General features: G+C 43.5%; 1 protein-coding gene across 1 annotated transcript in view; it reads left to right on the plus strand.

Moving 5' to 3' along the window:
- The window catches only part of LOC311144616 (zinc finger MIZ domain-containing protein 2-like), a 92,327-nt gene that overhangs the window by 15,214 nt on the left and 54,320 nt on the right, over window positions 1-22,793 (plus strand). The window contains exons 2-8 of the mRNA XM_084180654.1: window positions 6,060-6,155; window positions 16,504-16,618; window positions 16,987-17,180; window positions 19,294-19,474; window positions 20,039-20,263; window positions 20,751-20,966; window positions 21,136-21,219. Of these exons, the coding sequence (XP_084036780.1) occupies window positions 6,115-6,155; window positions 16,504-16,618; window positions 16,987-17,180; window positions 19,294-19,474; window positions 20,039-20,263; window positions 20,751-20,966; window positions 21,136-21,219 (1,056 nt within the window). The 5' untranslated portion in view covers window positions 6,060-6,114. The remainder of the gene's footprint in view (window positions 1-6,059; window positions 6,156-16,503; window positions 16,619-16,986; window positions 17,181-19,293; window positions 19,475-20,038; window positions 20,264-20,750; window positions 20,967-21,135; window positions 21,220-22,793) is intronic.

A 22,793-nucleotide genomic window follows, 5' to 3' on the forward strand; every position in this document is an offset into this window, starting at 1 on the left:
CCGTGGGGTTAAAACGTGCAAAAGTACTCTACTAGAGGCTGTGAACAAGCGATTCGGTGGCATTCTTTCTGAGCCTCTTTACTGTGTCGCCACCATGCTCGATGCTAGGTACAAGGACCGCTACTTCAATGCAGACAAGAAACAGGGTTTACGTGAAATGTTACAGACACAGCTGGACAAGATGGAAACGGACACAGAGGAAGAGGACCTACGACAGAAGAGGCCACGGACAGACAGAGCTGAAACTTCACTGCTTGACATGTATGATGAAATCCTGGTTGAGAATGGAACGACTGAAGAAATGAACAACGAAACAGCACAGCAAGTAAGTGAAAAAAATAGGTTTTGATTATGTTTTACTGGTAATGGGGACATACGTAAATGCCAACAAAATAACTTTTTGGTCAGTGTGTGTGTGTGTGTGTGTGTGTGTGTGTGTGTGTGTGTGTGTGTGTGTACAGTCGTGGTCAAAAGTATTGGTCTTCACAAAGTTTGCTGCTTCAGTGTTATGAGATATTTTTGTCAGATGTTACTATGGTATACTGAAGTATAATTACAAGCATTTCATAAATGTCAAAGGCTTTTATTGACAATTACATTAAGTTTATGCAAAGAGTCAATATTTGCAGTGTTGACCCTTCTTTTTCAAGACCTCTGCAATCCGCCCTGGCATGCTGTCAATTAACTTCTGTGCCAAATCCTGACTGATGACAGCCCATTCTTGCATAATCAATGCTTGGAGTTTGTCAGAATTTGTGGGTTTTTGTTTGTCCACCCGCCTTTTGAGGATCGACCACAAGTTCTCAATGGGATTAAGGTCTGTGGAGTTTCCTGGCCATCCTCCAAAAGTCTTCGCCTCACTGTGCGTGGAGATGCACTCACACCTGCCTGCTGCCATTCCTGAGCAAGCTCTGCACTGGTGGTGCCCCGATCCCGCAGCTGAATCAACTTTAGGAGATGGTCCTGGTGCTTGCTTGACTTTCTTGGGCGCCCTGATTACTAGCAGCAATATCCTTGCCTGTGAAGCCCTTATTGTGCAAAGCAATGATGACGGCACATGTTTCCTTGCAGGTAACCATGGTTAACAGAGGAAGAAGAATGATTTCAAGCACCACCCTCCTTTTAAAGCTTCCAGTCTGTTATTCTAACTCAATCACCATGACAGAGTGATCTCCAGCCTTGTCCTCGTCAACACTCTCACCTGTGTTAACGAGAGAATCACTGACATGATGGCAGCTGGTCGTTTTGGCAGGGCTGAAATGTAGTGAAAATGTTTTTCTGGGATTAAGTTCATTTTCATGGCAAAGAGGGACTTTGCAATTAATTGCAATTCATCTGATCACTCTTCATGACATTCTGGAGTATATGCAAATTGCCATCATCAAAACTGAGGCAGCAGACTTTGTGAAAATTAGTATTTGTGTCATTCTCTTTTGACCACGACTGTATATCTCTGTGAGAGAGAGACACACGTTGCATTTTCATTTTCTGTTACTGCATACCTGACAGAACCTACTATTCCCAGGAATGAAGATGCACTTGGATACTGGAGAAGTAACAAGCACCGTTTCCCCATCCTAGCTAAAGCTGCGCGCAAGTATGTTGGTGCTCCCTGTACTAGTGTGGACATTGAGCGCCTTTTCAGTGCAGCTTCACACATTGTAGACAAAAAAAGAAACGGACTCTCTTGTGACAAAGCCGAGCAGGTCCTCTTTGTGAAGAAAAACCTCCCCCAAATGTTAAAATTGTAAATGGGCAGTCATATTGTAACCCAGCCATCTAGAGTCAATGGAAAATAATTATTAAGCCCAATGGCTTTTCTGTTGTTTATTCATGGCTGGTATAGGTCAAGATTTTCATATAATTTAAAACAATGCAGTTTTGTTCTTTTTGTATAAAAAAATAATTTCCTAAATGAAAGATGAGATGATGTGTTGTAAATTTACTCGCATTTTACTACTCAAGTTAGTTAAGCACATTTGAAAAGTTTAAGTTGTGCCATTTATAGCAGTTTATGACATAGCCTAGAGACAGTAGTTTCTTCAGGCAGTTAAAGCTAAAATGATTAACTGCATTTTAGTTTAAACCAATATTTATTTCAAAGCATTTTTACATTTCTCCATACAGTCAAGGTTGGATAGTAAGAAGAGCCACCAACAACTGAACCATCTTTGTAACGCGGGGAAGCTAAAATATTTGTGTCATGACTATCTGTTGTGTGATAAAATACATTCATGGATTTGTAATTTTTCTCATTTACAAGTTATTAAACAATCTGTTCCTAACTGAACAAATTAACATATTACATTTTGTTTAAACTATTTAACTGTCTAGAATGCTTAAAAGGCTGCTAAAATGTTTAATATCGGTGATCGGTATCTGTTTTTCTGGCAAGGAAAATCTCAGATATCGGTATCAGCCAAAAATTTGATATCGCTGCATCCCTACTCGACACCCATATTGAGTGTCTCGGTCTTGTCTGTGTCGGATACATTTTAAGTCAGTCTTGACTTGGTCTCGGACAATGAGGACTCGTAAATTCTTCTCGAGACCAGTGGAGTAAAAAACTCATAATTATCAGCTCCCATTCAGTCAGCGTGTAAAACTGCTTTGCCAGGCCAAATATTCACACTCCTTTCATGATACATTAATATCTTATCGCCTATTGAAACCTGGGCTTCCTACTTTACTCGTAACATTACTGTCCTTCACTTTTGTTGAAAAATATCCTCAAACCTTGTCTCGCTCGTCAGAATTTCCTTGCTCCACTAACAGGGAAGTGTGGGGGAAATTGTTTGAAAGTTGCACGCTCACTATTAGTAAGGGGAGACCAAGGAAGTTGTAACATATTTTGCCTATATCTACAGTGAGGGTATGTGAAGTATTTGATCCCCTGCTGATTTTGTACGTTTGCCCACTGACAAAGATATGATCAGTCTATAATTTTAATGGTAGGTTTATTTGAACAGTGAGAGACAGAATAACAACAAAAAAATCCAGAAAAACGCATGTCAAAAATGTTATAAATTGATTTGCATTTTAATGAGGGAAATAAGTATTTGACCCCCTCTAAATCAGAACGATTTCTGGCTCCCAGGGGTCTTTTATACAGGTAACGAGCTGAGATTAGGAGCACACTCTTAAAAGGAGTGCTCCTAATCTCAGCTTGTTACCTGTATAAAAGACAACTTCCACAGAAGCAATCAATCAATCAGTTTCCAAACTCACCACCATGGCCAAGACCAAAGAGCTCTCCAAGGATGTCAGGGACAAGATTGTAGACCTACAGCTTGGTGAGAAGGTGACAACAGTTGGTGTGATAATTCGCAAATGGAAGAAACACAAAAGAACTGTCAATCTCCCTCGGCCTGGGGCTCCATGCAAGATCTCACCTCGTGGAGTTGCAATAATCATGAGAATGGTGAGGAATCAGCCCAGAACTACACGGGAGGATCTTGTCAATGATCTCAAGGCAGCTGGGACCATAGTCACCAAGAAAACAATTGGTAACACACTACGCCGTAAAGGACTGAAATCCTGCAGTGTGCTCAAGAAAGCACATATACAGGCCCGTCTGAAGTTTGCCAATGAACATCTGAATGATTCAGAGGAGAACTGGGTGAAAGTGTTGTGGTCAGATGAGACCAAAATCGAGCTCTTTGGCATCAACTCAACTCGCGGTGTTTGGAGGAGGAGGAATGCTGCCTATGACCCCAAGAACACCAAGAACACCATCCCCAGCGTCAAACATGGAGGTGGAAACATTATGCTTTGGGGGTGTTTTTCTGCTAAGGGGACAGGACAACTTCACCGCATCAAAGGGACGATGGACGGGGCCATGTACCGTCAAATCTTGGGTGAGAACCTACTTCCCTCAGCCAGGGCATTGAAACTGGGTCGTGGATGGGTATTCCAGCATGACAATGACCTAAAACACACGGCCAAGGCAACAAAGGAGTGGCTCAAGAAGAAGCACATTAAGGTCCTGGAGTGGCCTAGCCAGTCTCCAGACCTTAATCCCATAGAAAATCTGTGGAGGGAGCTGAAGTTTCGAGTTGCCAAACGTCAGCCTCGAGACCTTAATGACTTGGAGAAGATCTGCAAAGAGGAGTGGGACAAAATCCCTCCTGAGATGTGTGCAAACCTGGTGGCCAACTACAAGAAACGTCTGACCTCTTTGATTGCCAACAAGGGTTTTGCCACCAAGTACTAAGTCATGTTTTGCAGAGGGGTCAAATACTTATTTCCCTCATTAAAATGCAAATCAATTTATAACATTTTTGACATGCGTTTTTCTGGATTTTTTTCTTGTTATTCTGTCTCTCACTGTTCAAATAAACCTACCATTAAAATTATAGACTGATCATTTCTTTGTCAGTGGGCAAACGTACAAAATCAGCAGGGGATCAAATACTTTTTTCCCTCACTGTATTATTTAAAGACCCGTTTGGGTTAGTGATAATTTGTAGAGTGGTTCTATATTTTCCCTCAGCATGCATTTTCTTCACCATTCTGAATGTCTAAAGAATCGATATGTTTTTCTGAAATATGAACACAGAAATACTGGACATTTTGAACTCATATTATGGTGGCGATTTGACACAATTACAATCATGGTCTTGAATTGGACTCGCATTGTTCTGTTGGTCTCGGCCACTCGCCCCCCTCCCGGTCTCAGTCTTAACTGACTGGACTCGATTTGCTCCGGTCTCGCTTTATGTGGTCTCGAACACAAGACTGCATAAAAACAATAAACAAATTGATGTTATTTGGCGGGTCACAGATCAGCTCTTGGAACAATTCTATGCGGGTGGGTCGGGTTGCAGAGAAAAATCTGTCCTGATGTCGGATATCAGGTGGGGCTCGGAATTGATGTGGCCGCGTGGGGCGGGTGCGGCACCAAAAAACTGACCCGTGCAGGACTCTAACATAGCCCACTGCTTTGATAGTTTGTTTGGGCTGCATGAGGAAAATTACATGTGCTTATGTTGGGATTTGGGCAAGATCCACATATCCTTTTGTGTCAGGCTATCTGTCTAAAAGGATTGATCTCAGTTTGAGATTCTTCTTACCTGCAGGAATGCTGACCAGAGCGACATAACCCCACCACCACCTCATAAAATAATATGGGTTACTAAGACAGCCTTTCCAATGTGCTGTTTCAGTCATCTTAGGTTACTGACATGTTTTTGCACTGCATTAGTTCAACCCAGTTCTGTCCACACCTCAAATTCCTTCAAGGCTTGTCATGCTCAAAGGTGTATTCACTAGGAACCAAACGGAAGAAAACGGGCAGAGACTGGGAGGGACCAACCTGAATTTGTCTTATTTTTGTTGTTTGGTTTGCTACAGTGTGCACAAATGAAGACACCCCAGACAATTAACAGGCAGCCTTGTCTCCTCTTGATACCATCTCACTCACTTCCTGGCTGCCCATCAATTCAGTAAACGACCAGTTTTCCAACAACTAAGCTCTATACCATACCCCCCCCCCTCCCGCCTCCAAGGAAGTTTTGGTTTGGCCTGATGATGTACATCATGACTTTGATCGTGGACAAATCTCCTCTTGATCTGATCTGCCTGATGCTGAAATAGATCATGTGTCTGTCTACTGTCTTGCTATACGTAACAACAACATTGTGGTGTAATCCTAGATGTTGATTTTCTCAGTAGTGCCCCTCTAGTAGCTGCGGAATGCTGCGCTCATCTGCCGATCATTGTTTCTCCTCTTATAAATAGTATTTCAGAATATGCAAATGAGAGCAACTTCGCAGGAACTTTTGTCATGTCTGTTTGGTTTTTTTCTTTTTTTTTTTTTTGCAGACACTCTTATCCAGAGCGATTTACAGGAGCAATTAGGGTTAAGTGCCTTGCTCAAGGGCACACCGACAGATTTTTCACCTAGTTGGCTCGGGGATTAGAACCAGCGACCTTTCGGTTACTGGCACAATGCTCTTAACCACTAAGCTACCTGCCGCCCGTCTATTCTCCAACATGGTACAGTAGACTGCTGTCTTAATAGTTGGCCTCATGTCTAATAACGTGTTATTTGTTTTCAGGCTCCCTGCTGGTTGAGGAGTTTTGGGGCTCCCTGCTGACCCCAACGTCCCTCCAATGAACTCAGTGAAAATTGGCCTTTCTCCTAATCCACACAGGTGTGTACCCACTACCCACCCAGCCAGACATCCAGCCTATCTCTCCTCCCTCTCCATTTGATATGGATGGTTCCATAAAGGGCTGAGCATTGCCAGGGACCTCACAGTACGATATTATCATGATACTTAGGTGCCGATACGATATGTATTGCTATTCGATAGTCCCATGTAGCTCAGTTGGTAGAGCATGGCGCTTGCAACGCAAGGGTTGTGGGTTCGATTCCCACGGGGGACTAGTATGAGCAAAGTATGAAAATGTATGCACTCACTACTGTAAGTCGTTAAATGACTAAAATGTATATGATACTATGATTTTATTGCGTTTCGATGTAAAAATATTGCTCACCATACAGTACCAGTCAAAAGTTTGGACACAACTACTCATTCAGGGGTTTTTCTTTATTTTTAATATTTTCTACATTGTAGAATAGTAGTGAAGACATCATAATAAGACACATATGGAATCATGTAGAGGGTAAATTAGTCAGGATGATATCTATGAGGGTGCCCATGTTTACGGATTTAGGGTTGTACCTGGTAGGTTCCTTGATAATTTGTGTGAGATTGAGGGCATCTGGTTTAGATTGTAGGACGGCTGGGGTGTTAAGCATATCCCAGTTTAGGTCACCAAGCAGTACGAACTCTGAGGATAGATGGGGGGCAATCAATTCACATATGGTGTCCAGGGCACAGCTGGGGGCTGAGGGGGGTCTGTAGCAAGTGGCAACAGTGAGAGACTTATTTCTGAAAAGGTGGATTTTTAGAAGTAGAAGCTCAAACTGTTTGGGCACAGACCTGGATAGTATGATAGAGCTCTGCAGGCTATCTCTACAGTAGCACACTCTGCCCCCTTTGGCAGTTCTATCTAGATGGAAAACTTTGTAGTTGGGGATGGACATTTCAGAGTTGTTGGTGGCCTTCCTAAGCCAGGATTCAGACACTGCTAGAACATCAGGGTTGGCGGAGTGTGCTAACGCAGTGAATAACTCAAATTTAGGGAGGAGGCTTCTGATGTTAACATGCAAGAAACCAAGGCTTTTACTGTTACAGAAGTCAACAAATGATAGCGCCTGGGGAGTAGGAGTGATACTGGGGGCTACGGGGCCTGGGTTAACCTCTACATCACCAGAGGAACAGAGGAGGAGTAGAATAAGGATATGGCTAAAGGCTTTAAGAACTGGTCTTCTAGTGTGTTGGGTACAGAGAATAAAAGGGGCAGATTTTCGGGCGTTGTAGAATAGATTCAGGGCATTATGTACAGACAAGGATATGGAAGGATATGAGTACAGTGGAGGTAAACCTAAGCGTTGGGTAACGATGAAAGAGAGCATCACTGGAGGCACCGATTGAGCCGGTCTCCGCGTGTGTGGGGGGTGGGACAAAGGAGCTATCTGAGGCAGGTTGAGCGGGACTGGGGGCTCTACAGTGAAATTGTATAATAAGAACTGACCGAAACAGCAATAGGCAAGGCATATTGACATGGGAGAGAGGCATAAAGCAATCACAGGTGTTATTCGAGAGAGCTAAGACAACAACTGGTAATGGCGACGAAAGATTGGGCTGAGGCTAAACAGATAAACAGGACAGATAAACAGGTTGGGGTACTGTGTAAAGGAACAGTCCAGCAGGCATCAGCTGTGTAGCTAGCTAAATTAGCAAGCCTTACCTGTTGGTTGATCATTGTAGCCTACTCCTTCTCATTTAGCCGACTTAATTCCTCAATTTAAATTAAATTTTCCATTGATTAGAAATCTCCCACTTCACCTGCTACACATGGAGCCTCTGACTGTAGCGCCGCTTGATTGACCGACAATAACAACAAGCTACACGTGTGAAGGCTACCGGTGCATCTTTTTTTATGGGGTGCACTCTAAAAAAAACTATTTTATAAAAAAATTATAACGTAAATGGTCTATCTTTGTAGGCTATGTAGCAATGTCACATAGATTAATTACAATTTCTGGACAAAGCCCAAAAATGAAAATAGGCCTATTGTGTATAATTTTTTTCAAAAATGAACTCTCCCAAGTAATCAAATACTAATGTTCGGATACTCGAATAACCGTGCCCATCCCTAGACTCAGGGTTGTAGTCTGTCCATCCTTTGCCCTGATAATCTTTTTGCATATTCTGCAAGTGACTTCAGTCTGTTTGTTCACCTTTATCATTCAGCCTGAAACGGAAGAACTGCCAAACAGGCAAAGACATGCTTTTCTTTCCCACCAAGTCAGCCATCGTTTTTTTCTGATTTAGCTAAAGTAGGCTATACTATAGTAACTAAGTGAAATCCTGTCGTAAAGTAGCGTAATGGAAGAACGAATGTCGCAAATGCGCATTACCAGATGACCAAGATGAAATAACAATAGCCTACACTTGATACGGCTATAATATTCATTTTTAAAAGGTAGGCTAATTTAACTGATATCTGAGTATTTCTACCGACAAGAGAAACCCTACCAATTTGAAAATCATTCTCTCAACTCCCACGTTTAGCCTGACATCAGTTCCCCTCGACTCTCCCTTGCTTCCTTGATAGAAATCCACAAATGTGATGTATTTCTGGGCCCGTATTCACAAAGCATCTCAGAGTATGACTGCTGATATAGGACCTGTTTCGCATTTTAAGTCATAATTAATAAGAGATCAGAACTCCTACTCTGAGACGCGTGAATACAGGCCTTGAAGGTCACAAAGCCCTTCTTCGCAATGTGATGGGGGGGACGAAATCAATACAAATAAAATAAAATGTTATTTGCCACATGCGCCGAATACAATAGGTGTAGACCTTCCAGTGAAGTGCTTACTTACAAGTCCTTAAACAACAATGCTGTTTTAAGAAAAAAGTTAAACAAATAAATAAAATAATAATTAAAGAGCAGTAGTAAAATAAAATAACAATAGAGTTACATATCGGGATTTTATTTGATGATATATCATATCATTTTGACAATATCGCAATATTATGTTTGCGCTAGTTGGCTGTACCTGCACCAAAACAGTATTTTTCCTTCATAGCTTCCTCAGCAGCAGAGATAAATCTGGGTCTTCCTTTCTTGTGGCGGTTCTCATGAGAGCCAGTTTCATCATAGCGCTTGATGGTTTTTGCGACTGCAATTGAAGAAACTTTCAAAGTTCTTGGAATTTTCCGGATTGACTGACCTTCATGTATTAAAGTAATAATGGACTGTCGTGTCTCTTTGCTTATCTGAGCTGTTCTTGCCATAATATGGACTTGGTGTTTTACCAAATAGCGCTATCTTCTGTATACCAACCCTACCTTGTCACAACACAACTGATTGGCTCAAACGCAAATTAACTTTTAACAAGGCACACCTGTTAATTGAAATGCATTCCAGCTGAAGCTGGTTGAGAGAATTCCAAGGCAAAGGGTGGCTACTTTGAAGAATCTAAAATCCAAAATATATTTTGATTTGTTTAACACTTTTTTGGTTACAACATGATTCCATATGTGTTATTTCATAGTTTTGATATCTTCACTATTATTCTACAATGTAGAAAATAGTTTTAAAAAATGATGAAAAACCCTGGAATGAGTAGGTGTGTCCAAACTTTTGACTCGTACTGTATGTCATAATGGCTGTAATCTTACATTTTGCCTCAACTACCTCTCATGGTCAAACTGTCTGAACAAACTTGACTGTGTATCAGGGTTACCCAACTAGAAGGCCACGGGGGGGGTTGATTTTTTTCTTGTATTGTTTGTATGTTGTATTTTTTATTTGTGTGACTGTCCTTGTCTATTAGTGTTTTGTTACTTGTCATGTTTTTTGTGGACCCCAGGAAGAGTAGCTGCTGCTTCTGTAAAAGCTATTGGGGATCCAAATAAACAAATAAACAGGTAAATGGCGTTGTTTGGCCCAATGCGATATTCAGAAATTCCATCATGGGAGAAGTTAGGTACTGTGGTAAATGAATTAATTTCATGTAAATGTATGCACATTTAAATCATTATAGCATACAGTGCATTTGGAAAGTATTCAGACCCCTTGACTTTTTCCACATTTTGTTATGTTACAGCCTTATTCTAAAATTGATTCAAATAATTTTCCTCCTCATCAATCTACACACATACCCCATATCGACAAAGCGAAAACAAATTTTTAGAATATTTTGCTAATTTATTACAAATAAAAAACAGAAATACCATATATACATAAGTATTCAGACCCTTTGCTATGAGACTCAAAATTGAGCTCAGCTGCATCCTGTTTCATTTGAACATCCTTGAGATGTTTCTAAAACTTGATTGGAGTTCCTCCTGTGGTAAATTCAATTGATTGAACATGATTTGGAAAGGCACACACCTATCTAAATAAGGTCCCACAGTTGACAGTGCATGTCAGAGCAAGAACCAAGCCATGAAGTCAAAGGAAATATCCGTAGAGCTCCGAGACAGGATTGTGTCGAGGCACAGCTCTGGGGAAGGGTACCAAAATATTTCTGCAGCATTGAAGGTCCCCAAGAACACAGTGGCCTCCATCATTCTTAAATGGAAGACATTTGGAACCACCAAGACACTTCCAAGAGCTGGCCACCCGGCCAAACTGAGCAATCGGGGGAGAAGGGCCTTGGTCAGGGAGGTGACCAAGAACCCGATGGTCATTCTGACAGAGCTCCAGAGTTCCTCTGTGGAGATGGGAGAACCTTCCAGAAGGACAACCGTCTCTACAGCACTCCATCAATCAGGCCTTCATGGTAGAATGGCCAGACGGAAGCCACTCCTCAGTAAAAGGCACACGACAGCCCGCTTGGAGTTTGCCAAAAGGCACCTAAAGACTCTCAGACCATGAGAAACAAGATTCTCTGGTCTGATGAAACCAAGATTGAACTCTTTGGCCTGAATGCCAAGTGTTGCGTCTGGAGGAAATCTGGCACTGTCCTTACGGTGAAGCATGGTGGTGGCAGCATCATGCTGTGGGGATGTTTTTCAGTGGCAGGGGCTGGGAGACTAGTCAGGATTGAGGGAAAGATGAACTGAGCAAAGTACAGAGAGATACTTGATGAATACCTGCTCCAGAGCGCTCAGGACCTCAAACAGGGGCAAAGGTTCACCTTCCAACAGGACAACGACCCTAAGGTGAAGCATGGTGGTGGAAGCATCATGCTGTGGGGATGTTTTTCAGCGGCAGGGGCTGGGAGACTAGTCAGGATTGAGGGAAAGATGAACTGAGCAAAGTACAGAGAGATACTTGATTAATACCTGCTCCAGAGCGCTCAGGAACTCAAACTGGGGCGAAGGTTCACCTTCCAACAGGACAACAACCCTAAGCACACAGCCAAGACAACGCAGGACTGGCTTCGGGACAAGTCTCTGAATGTCCTTGAGTGGCCCAGCCAGAGCCCGGACTTGATCCCGATCTAACATCTCTGGAGAGACCTGAAAATAGCTGTTCAGTGACACTCTCGAGGCTGTATTCGCTGCCAAAGGTGCTTCAACAGAGTACTGAGTAAATGATCTAAATACTTATGTAAATGTAATATTTCAGTTTTTGATTGATGAGGAAAAAACAAACATTTTAATCAATTTTAGTATAAGGCTGTAACATAACAAAATCTGGAAAAAGTCAAGGGGTCTGAATACTTTCCAAATGCACTATTTATAGTTTGACCCTTTTACAGTTGGTCTGTAGCTTAAACTGTTAAAGAGCTGTACCATTTATAAAACCAACCGCTTTAGGCTGCCATTGATAGCCATGTTGTTTTATGCAATTTCAAAATGTTATCATGCACAGTAATAATGTTTGGTGGCAGGACTTGTGCTATTATCATACCTTCCGGGGAAAAACCCTGGAAATGAATACCAAAAACAATGTTTTATGTGAAATATACGTTTTTATCTGAAGCCGAAAAAAACTGGAAATTCAAAAGCTAATTTGACCTATGCACTAACAAGGCTTTTCAGCATAAGCAGCTTGATTACTGCTAGAGTACTGTAGCTTTATTGATCTACTGTACTTCAAGAACAGATGTACTTACATTGGATGGGTTGATTAGGCTTCAGACCTACTCTCAAACAGCACATTCAGCATATCACCAGCAGAAGGAGTTCCCTTTGAATCTATTTACCATTCACTGTGTTGGTGGTGCTCATAAAATTGATTATCAATTCAGAAATAGAAGAGAGCCCACTGGAAATTTGTTGTACTTGTAGAGTAGGCCTATGAGCAAGATGGCGCCGACAGACATGGCAGCTCTGCTTCTAGCTCCTAAGCAACTTTGCAGTATTTAGTTTTTTTGTGTATTATTTCTTACATTATTAGCCCAGAATGTTTTTTTGTGTTATTACATACAGCCGGAAATAACTTTTGGATATCAGAGCGGCGTTAACTCACCAGCATTACGATCAGGAATACGACTTTCCTGAATTGGATCCTTTGTTCGTAACCCACAGGGCAATTGAAATTATCCCAGAGGCTGCTCCAAATCGCCGCCGGCGGAGAAGAGGTATTTGGAGTGGACTTCTAGTCCGACTCCTGGGGCGTGCACACCATCCACTGCTTCAGAGTATATTACTCGCTAATGTTCAGTCTCTAGACAATAAAGTAGACGAGCTCAGGGCGAGGATCTCTTTCCAGAGAGACATCAGGGACTGTAACATACTCTGTTTCACTGAATCATGGCTCTTTCGGGATATACTGTCCCTGTCCATACAGCCAGCTGGGTTCTCAGTTCATCGCGCAAACAGGAATAAAGAACTCTCCGGGAAGAAGAAAGGCGGTGGTGTATGCTTCATGATTAACTACTCATGGTGTGATTGTCATAACATACAGAAACTCAAGTCCTTTTGTTCACCCAACCTAGAATACCTCACAATCAAATGCCGACCAAATTACCTCCCAAGAGAATTCTCTTTGGTTATAGTCACAGCCGTGTATTTTCCCCCTCAAGCCGATACCACAATGGCCCTCAAGGAACTACACTGGACTTTATGCAAACTAGAAACCACATATCCTGAGGCCACATTTATTGTAGCTGGGGATTTTAACAAAGGAAATTTGAGGAAAACGCTACCAAAGGTCTATCAACACATTGACTGTGGTACTTGTTTAGGGAGATCACTGCTACTCACCTTTTTGAGATGCCTACAAGGCCCTCCCCCACCCTCCCTTCGGCAAATCAGATCAAGACTCCATTTTGCTCCTCCCTTCCTATAGGCAGAAACTCAAACAGGAAGTACCCGTGTTAAGGTCTATTCAACGCTGGTCTGACCAATCGTATCCATGCTTCAAGATTGTTTTGATCACGCGGACTGGGATTTGTTCCGGGTAGCCTCTGAGAATAACATTGACGCTTACACGGACACGGAGACTGAGTTCATCAGGAAGTGTATAGGGGATGTTGTTCCAAAGGTGACTATTAAAACCTACCCAAACCAGAAACCGTGGATAGATGGCAGCATTCGCGAAAACTGAATGAGCGAACCACCGCATTTAACCATGGCAAGGTGACTGGGAAATTGGTTGAATACAAACAGTGCAGTTATTCCCTCCGTAAGGCAATCAAACAGGCAAAATGTCAGTACAGAGACAAAGTGGAGTCGCAATTCAACGGCTCAGACACGAGACGTATGTGGCAGGGTCTACAGGCAATCACGTATTACAAAGGCAAAACCAGTCACGTCGCGGATACCGACGTATTGCTCCCAGACAAGCTAAGCACCTTCTTCGCCCGCTTTGAGGATAACACAATGCCACCGACGCGGCCCGCTCCCAAGGACTGTGGGCTCTCGTTCTCCGTGGCCGACGTGAGTAAAACATTTAAGCGTGTTAACCCTCGAAGGCTGCCGGCCCAGACGGCATCCCTAGCCGCGTCCTCAGAGCATGCGCAGACCAGCTGGCTGGAGTGTTTACGGACATATTAAATCTCTCCCTATCCCAGTCTGTTGTCCCCACTTCCTTCAAGATGTCCACCATTGTTCCTGTACCCAAGAAAGCAAAGGTGACTGAACTAAATGACCATCGCCCCATAGCACTCAGTTCTGTCATCATGAAGTGCTTTGAGAGGCTAGTTAAGGATCATATCACCCTTACCTTACCTGACACCCTAGACCCACTTCAATCGACATCACACTGCCCTATCCCATCTGGACAAGAGGAATACCTACATCAGAATGCTGTTCATTGACTATAGCTCAGCCTTCAACCCCATAGTACCCTCCAAGCTCATCATTAAGCTCGAGGCCCTGGGTCTGAACCCCGCCCTGTGCACCTGGGTCCTGGACTTCCTGACTGGCCGCCCCCAAGTGGTGAAGGTAGGAAACAACACCTCCACTACGCGGATCCTCAACACAGGGCCCCCACGAGTGCGTGCTTAGCCACCTCCTGTACTCCCTGTTCACCCATGACTGCGTGGCCAAGCACGCCTCCAACTCAATCATCAAGTTTGCAGACGACACAACAGTTGTAGGCCTGATTACCAACAATAACGAGACAGCCTACAGGGAGGAGGTGAGGGCCCTGGCAGAGTGGGACCAGGAAAATAACCTCTCTCTCAACGTCAACAAAATGAAGGAGCTGATTGTGGACTTCAGGAAACAGCAGACGGAGCACGCCCTTATCCACATCAACGGAACCGCAGTGGAGAAGGTGGAAAGGTTCAAGTTCCTCGGCGTACACATCACTGACAATCTGAAATGGTCCACCCACACAGACAGTGTGGTGAAGAAGGCGCAACAGCGCCTCTTCAACCTCAGGAGGCTGAAGAAATTCGGCTTGGCCCCTAAGACCCTCAGAAACTTTTACAGATGCACAATTGAGAGCATCCTGTCGGGCTGTATCACCGCCTGGTACGGCATCTGCACCGCCCGCAACCGCAGGGCTCTCCAGAGGGTGGTACGGTCTGCCCAACGGATCACCGGGGGCACACTGCCTGCCCTCCAGGACACCTACAGCACCTGATGTCACATGAAGGCCAAAAAGATCATCAAGGACATCAACTACCCGAGCCACGGCCTGTTCACCCTGCTATCATCCAGAAGGCGAGGTCAATACAGGTGCATCAAAGCTGAGACGAGAGACTGAAAAACAGTTCTATCTCAAGGCCATCAGACTGTTAAATAGCCATCACTAGCCGGGTACCAATTTAGAGGCTGCTGCCCTATATACATAGACTTGGAATCACTGGCTACTTTAAATAATGTAACACTAGTCACTTTAATAATGTTTACATACTGCTTTACACATCTCATATGTATATACTGTATTCTATTCTACTGTATTTAGTCAATGCCACTCCGACATTGCTTGTCCTAATATTTATATTACTATATTTCTTAATTCCATTCTTTTACTTTTAGATTTGTGTATATTGTTGTGAATTGTTAGATACTACTGCACTGTTGGAGCTAGGAACACAAGCATTTCGCTACACCCGCAATAATATCTGCTAAATATGTGTGTGACCAATACAATTTTATTTTATTTTATTTGAAATTGAACCAAACAATATTTCTTTAAATTAACAAAATCAAAAAGGGTAGTTTTGCAATATTCATATTCATATTTTTTATGTTGAATAAATTGATGTGAACATTTGTATTTCAGAATCTAGACATACTTCATATGTTAGAACACACTATAAGGAGTATGTCACCAATATGTTGTCTGTATCATGTACGGTTCACAGATCGTAAGGTCTTACAGGAGGCATGTCTACGTCTAAAAATGTCATCATGATAAAAAAAATAATAATAATGGTTTGTGATACAAATGTAAAAAGCATGATAAACATTCTTCCTCCCAATATAGTTCAAATGTCTGAGTTTTGAATCTGTGCAAAATTCCAATGCCTGGGTTTTGAATCTGTGCATGGTTGAGCGCAGACTCCACTGCTAGCATGGTGGACCACCGTGTCAGACTCAACAAGATGTGCGCTGCAAGGCTAATTATGTAAAGCAAACAGGAATAACTAGAGCAGTCCTGTTTCTTCCAGTATGATGACGCACACACACACACGTAAATTCTGTCTTGGCACTGCTGCTTTTACCCGTATCTAAGTGATTGCATTGTCTCCATGGAAGAATAGTGCAGTGCCGTGTGATCATGTGACTGACAGGCAACAAGGCATATCCACAGAGTAAAGCACACAAGCCCAGCACAGATTTTAAATATGCAAGTGGTATGGCAAAGCCAGAATCCCCAGGCACGATGTGTATAAAAACGTGTCAATGTTTCTCTCCTGACACAGCAAAGGTCCAGCACCCCGTCAAAGCTCCACCATCTTATCCACCATCCATAGATGAGGTCCCCGAAGGGCCGTAGAGGAAGGGTTAGCCACGACCCAGTTCTCCAGTCAGTAATCTATATCTATCTTTCCTCGTATTCCTCAGTGAAGGCTCCTACCCTTATGACCCTGTGTCCTGGCAGCAAGGCAGCAATCAGCCGGCAGGCTCCTTGTCTGTGGTAACTACTGTGTGGGGGGTGACCAATCCTTCACCCAGCCAGGTATGAATGGACCCGTGACTCCATGAAAGCAAACATTATGGTTGCATCCCAATGTAGTGCACTTCTTTTGACCAGGGCCCATAGCACCCTATTCCCTATGTGGTGCACTACCCAAAGGGCACCCTATTTCCTATGTAGAGCACTACTTTTGCCAAAGGCCCTGATCAAAAGTAGTGCACTACATAGGGAATAGGGTGCCATTTGGGACGCGTGCTACAGCTGCAATACAATGTCACCCTATCTTTCCTCCGCTTCCACCACAGGGCGATAGATCAATATTCCAATACAATAATTATCCTGTATTGTAACTAGGTTAATAGTGATTCAACTCATAACACTCGTCTGTTTGTTTCTCCTCCCCCTCTCAGGGCCTGGGTGGGAACCCGATGGGTCCAGGTGGGAACTCTGGCAGGGGCCACATGATTCGCGGCAACATCCCTGGGATGGGCCAGCAGTTTATGAGTCAACAGGGATACCCAGAGCCCAACAAGGCCTACATGCATCAGGGCATGTACGGCAGGGGCAACGGGGGCTACCCAGCTGGACCTGGCTACGGGGGAAGGTAAGCATCAGACAGGCAGACACAGCCCCCGGTGACACTGTAATCACTATGCACCATACTTTTTTGAATAGCTGGAACCATTCCCTTTGAGCACAGGGACATGAGTACAAACCAAAACAGAATGAATTGGCTGTCAGTCATACACTACCAGTCAAAAGTTTGGACACACCTACTCATTCATGGGTTTTTCTTTATTTTTACTGTTTTACATTGTAGAATAATAGTGAAGACATCAAAACTATGAAATAACACATGGAATCATGTAGTAACCAAAAAAGTGTTAAACAAATCAAAATTATGTTATATTTGAGATTCTTCAAATAGCCACCCTTTGCCTTGATGACAGCTTTGCACACTCTTGGCAATTCTCTCAACCAGCTTCACCTGAATGCTTTTCCAACAGTCTTGAAGGAGTTCCCACATATGCTGAGCACTTGTTGGCTGCTTTTCCTTCACTCTGCTGTCCGACTCATCCCAAACCATCTCAATTTGGTTGAGGTCGGGGGATTGTGGGGGCCAGGTCATCTGATGCAGCACTCCATCACTTTCCTTCTTAGTAAAATAGCCCTTACACAGCCTGGAGGTGTGTTGGGTCATTGTCCTGTTGAAAATTCTAAATTGAATTCTAAATAAATCACTGACAGTGTCACCAGCAAAGCACCCCCACACCATAACACCTCCAGCCCTTAATGCTTTATGGTGGGAAATACATATGCGGAGATCATCCGTTCACCCACACCACGTCTCACAAAAACAGAGGTTTGAACCAAAAATCTCAAATTTGGACTCCAGACCAAAGGACAAATTTCCACCGGTCTAATGTCCATTGCTCGTGTTTCTTGGCCCAAGCAGGTCTCTTCTTCTTATTGGTGTCCTTTAGTAGTGGTTTCTTTGCAACAATTCGAACATGAAGGCCTGATTCACACAGTCCCCTCTGAACAGTTCATGTTGAGATGTGTCTGTTAGTTGAACTCTGAAGCATTTATTTGGGCTGCAATTTCTGAGGCTGGTAACTCTAATGAACTTATCCTCTGCAGCAGAGGTAACTCTGGGTCTTCCTTTCCTGTGGCGGACCTCATGAGAGCCAGTTTCAACATAGCGCTTGATTGTTTTGCGACTGCACTTGAAGAAACTTTCAAAGTTCTTGAAATTTTCCGGATTGACTGACCTTCATGTCTTAAAGTAATGATGGACTGTCATTTCTCTTTGCTTATTTGAGCGGTTCTTGTCATAATATGGACTTGGTCTATCTTCTGTATACCCCCCCAACCTTGTCACAACACAACTGATTGGCTCAAACGGATTAAGAAGGAAATACATTTCACAAATTAACTTTTAAGAAGGCACACCTGTTAATTGAAATGCATTCCATGGGACTACCTCATGAAGCTGGTTGAGAGAATGCCAAGAGTGTGCAAAGCTATCATCAAGGCAAAGGGAGGCTATTTGAAGAATCTCAAATATAAAATATTTTTTGATTTGTGTAACACTTTTTTGGTTACTACATGATTCCATGTGTTATTTCATAGTTTCGATGTCTTCACTATTATTCTACAATGTAAAAAATAGTCAAAATAATGAAAAACCCTTGAATGAGTAGGCGTGTCCAAACTTTTGACTGGTACTGTAAATGTTGTATAGTAGTCCTCCAATAGTCTTTGTTTTGATCACGCGGACTGGGATATGTTCCGGGTTGCCTCTGAGAATAACATTGACCTATACACTGACACAGTGACTGAGTTCATCAGGAAGTGTATAGGGAATGTTGTTCCCACTGTGACGATTAAAACCTATCCAAAACCAAAAACCGTGGATAGATGGCAGCATTCGCGCAGAACTGAAAGCGCGAATCACCGCATTTAACCAGTCCAGTTATGCCCTCCGTAAGGCAATCAAACAGGCAAAACATCAGTACAGAGACTATAGGATAGGTTTTAAAGACAGAGACAAAGTGGAGTCGCAATTCAATTTGATTTTTAAATAGTGAAGACGATGATGGTTTCTGTTTGCATGCAACAGCTTATTGTTTTACAGGGGGAAAATGTACCTGTTTGTGAAATACTGTATTTTCAGCTTGCCCTATTTTGAAGCAACCTTTTCTCTGCCCCCTCAGTTACCCCAATAACGGAGGGGGGTCTATGGGCATGCCCCCTCACAGCATCCACCCTCAAACCGACTTCACACAGGCGGCGGTGGCAGCAGTGGCCACAGCGGCTGCCACAGCAACGGCCACTGCCACGGCAACAGTTGCTGCCATCCAGGAGAAGCAGAACCAGGAGATGAATTATGGCCAGGTAAGGAGGGAGGGCAGCCATGTTAGTACATGCTCTAGGGTGAAGTTTCCCCTAGGTACAGATTTAGGATCAGCTTCCCCCAAATCCTGACCGTAACCATTATTGGGGGAAATGCAACACTGACCCAAGATCAGCATCTAGGGGCAACTTCACCCTACACCGTAGTGCATACTGTTTGTAGTAGGACATTATCTTCTCAGGATGACCACAAGCCAGGGTTTGAGACACATACGCCTTAAGGGAGTTGCCTGCCAGACCCATGTATTGTGCTAAATAATCCTACGAAAATGGTGGCCTCTCTGTGGGTCAGTGTGGATACTGCACCCCCTGCTGGTGGTAGGAGTTAGTGGCTTTTGTCATGTTAAACTGAGGGAAGTTATTTGACTTTGCAACACTGCTCCTTTATTAGGGACATCACTCAACATGGACTGTATTTATACATTATTATAACCATGTAACCAAGAGAAAACATAGAACAGAGAACATCGAAGTGACAACTGTTTGTGACATCTCAAACTTGACATCCCCCATGTCATGCCCACACTAACCTAGAGTACTTTTCAGATGGGTGGTGGTGTGGACTACAACAGCCAGTTCATGCAACACCTGGGCACCAGGGGTCCCCTTGGCATGTCTCCGGCAGGTATGGGTCCCGCTCGTCCCCCGTCCATGGGGCCCATGTACGGGGCCCCTCAGGTCCAGAGGATGCCTCAGCATCCAGGCTACACCGGGGCTCAGCAGGGACCCCCCAGGCCGCAGCAGGGACTCAAACGCCCATACAGCGCTGAGGTGAGTGTCTCACGGCGAAGGACCTCACCTACTTTTAATGCAAACCTTTTGTAGACTGACAGCCATAAGTTGAAAATATACCGTGTGAATTATAATACTATGTTAACACCAACATAGTAAATCCATAGTAATATTTCATTTTATTGAGCTTGAGCTTGTGTTAATATTGACTTTGCCGTAATGTAGTTTGTGGTTACACTATCCAACATGACCAACATGGGCCATTCTCTTATAATAGCAAGGTATTCCTTCACATTTTTAGTAATCGCTAGTCTCTAATAAACGCTGGATATTAAGTGTAGCCTAATTTCATGAGCCTAAAACTCAAGTAAGCTCAACTTTCTTATTTGGTGAGGTTTAGCTCAGTAATGTTATAGCTTTAATTTGTTTGTATCCTTATCATACCACAAATGTATTGTGTGCCCAGATTTGTTTTGAGGTCAACATATATGCTTCCAATTTTGCACTCTCTGTGTCCCTCCCTCAGGGGTTTCCCGGGCAGCAGTATGGTCCAGGCATGGTGGGCCCTGGCCCTGCTCCTGGTCAGAGCCCCTATCCTGGGCAGCCCATGCAGTACCACGGCGGTCCGGGGCCCCAGCGCCCAGACACCTCCCCATCCTACCAAGGCCACAAGATGCCAATCCAGCAGGGCAACATGGGCCAGTACCCGTCGGGACCAGCCAACCCAGGACAGGAGAACAAGGTAACGCTTCCTACGCTGTCCAGTGTTCACCATCTGTTGACCCCCTATTCCTGTCTGTCTGTTTCACAGCCTGGTGGCCTGTGCTGTATGCACACTCACTATGTGTGTGTATTGATGTTAACTGGAGTCCTGAGGACAAATCAGTCTTGTTGTGTGCTTTGCCATTCAGTCGGAACAGTTCAACGGGCAGGGCAACACTCTGAATGCGAACGGGGGAGCTTACAACACCTTCAACCAGGCTGCAGTCAATAGGGTGAGAGAAAGAGACACACACACACACACACACACACACACACACAGCTCATTCTACCTTCATCATGTATTTGTGTAACCTGGTGTCAGATCTGGTTGTGCAGACTCTCCAATGACCATAGGAGTTGGCAAGACATCACAAACAGATCTGCGGAGATATCGTGGACATACAGTTGAAGTCGGACGTTTATATACACCTTAGCCAAATACATTTAAACTCAGTTTTTCACAATTCCTGATATTTAATCCTAGTAAAGATTCCCTGTCTTAGGTCAGTTAGGACCACCACTTTATTTTAAAAAATGTGAAATGTCAGAATAATAGTAGAGAGAATGATTTATTTCAACTTTTATTTATTTCATCACATTCCCAGTGGGTCAGAAGTTTACATACGCTCAATTAGTATTTGGTAGCATTGCTTTTAAATTGTTTAACTTGGGACAAATGTTTCGGGTAGCCTTCCACAAGCTTCCCACAATAAGTTGGGTGAATTTTGGCCCATTCCTCCTGACAGAGCTGGTGTAACTGACTCAGGTTTATAGGTCTCCTTGCTCGCACACACTTTTTCAGTTCTGCCCACAAATTTTCCATAGGATTGAGGTCAGGGCTTTGTGATGGCCACTCCAATACCTTGACTTTGTTGTCCTTAAGCCATTTTGCCACAACTTTGGAAGTATGCTTGGGGTCATTGTCCATTTGGAAGACCCATTTGCGAGTAAGCTTTAACTTCCTGACTGATGTCTTGAGATGTTGCTTCAATATATCCACATAATTTTCCTTCCTCATGATGCCATCTATTTTGTGAAGAGCACCAGTCCCTCCTGCAGCAAAGCACCCCCATAGCATGATGCTGCCACCCCTGTGCTTCACGGTTGGGATGGTGTTCTTCAGCTTGCAAGCTTCCCCTTTTTTCCTCTAAACATAACAATGGTCATTATGGCCAAACAGTTCTATTTTTGTTTCATCAGACCAGAGGAAATTTTTCCAAAAAGTATGATCTTTGTCCCCATGTGCAGTTGCAAATCGTAGTCTGGCTTTTTTATGGCAGTTTTGGAGCAGTGGCTTCTTCCTTGCTGAGCGGCCTTTCAGGTTATGTCGATATAGGACTCGTTTTACTGTGGATATAGATACTTTTTTACCTGTTTCCTCCAGCATCTTCACAAGGTCTTTTGCTGCTGTTCTGGGATTGATTTGCACTTTTCGCACCAAAGTACTTTCATCTCTAGGAGACAGAACGCGTGTCCTTCCTGAGCGGTATGACGGCTGCGTGGTCACATGGTGTTTATACTTGCGTACTATTGTTTGTACAGATGAACGTGGTACCTTCAGGCGTTTGGAAATTGCTCACAAGGATGAACGAGGTCTACAATTTTCTTTTTGAGGTCTTGGCTGATTTCTTTTGATTTTCCCATGATGTCAAGCAAAGAGGCACTGAGTTTGAAGGTAGGCCTTGAAATACATCCACAGGTACACCTCCAATTGATTCAAATGATGTCAATTAGCCTATCAGAAGCTTCTAAAGCCATGACATAATTTTCTGGAATTTTCCCAGCTGTTTAAAGGCACAGTCTACTT

Source organism: Coregonus lavaretus (assembly GCF_964263955.1).
Source record: "Coregonus lavaretus genome assembly, chromosome: 17".
Lineage (NCBI taxonomy): Eukaryota > Metazoa > Chordata > Actinopteri > Salmoniformes > Salmonidae > Coregonus > Coregonus lavaretus.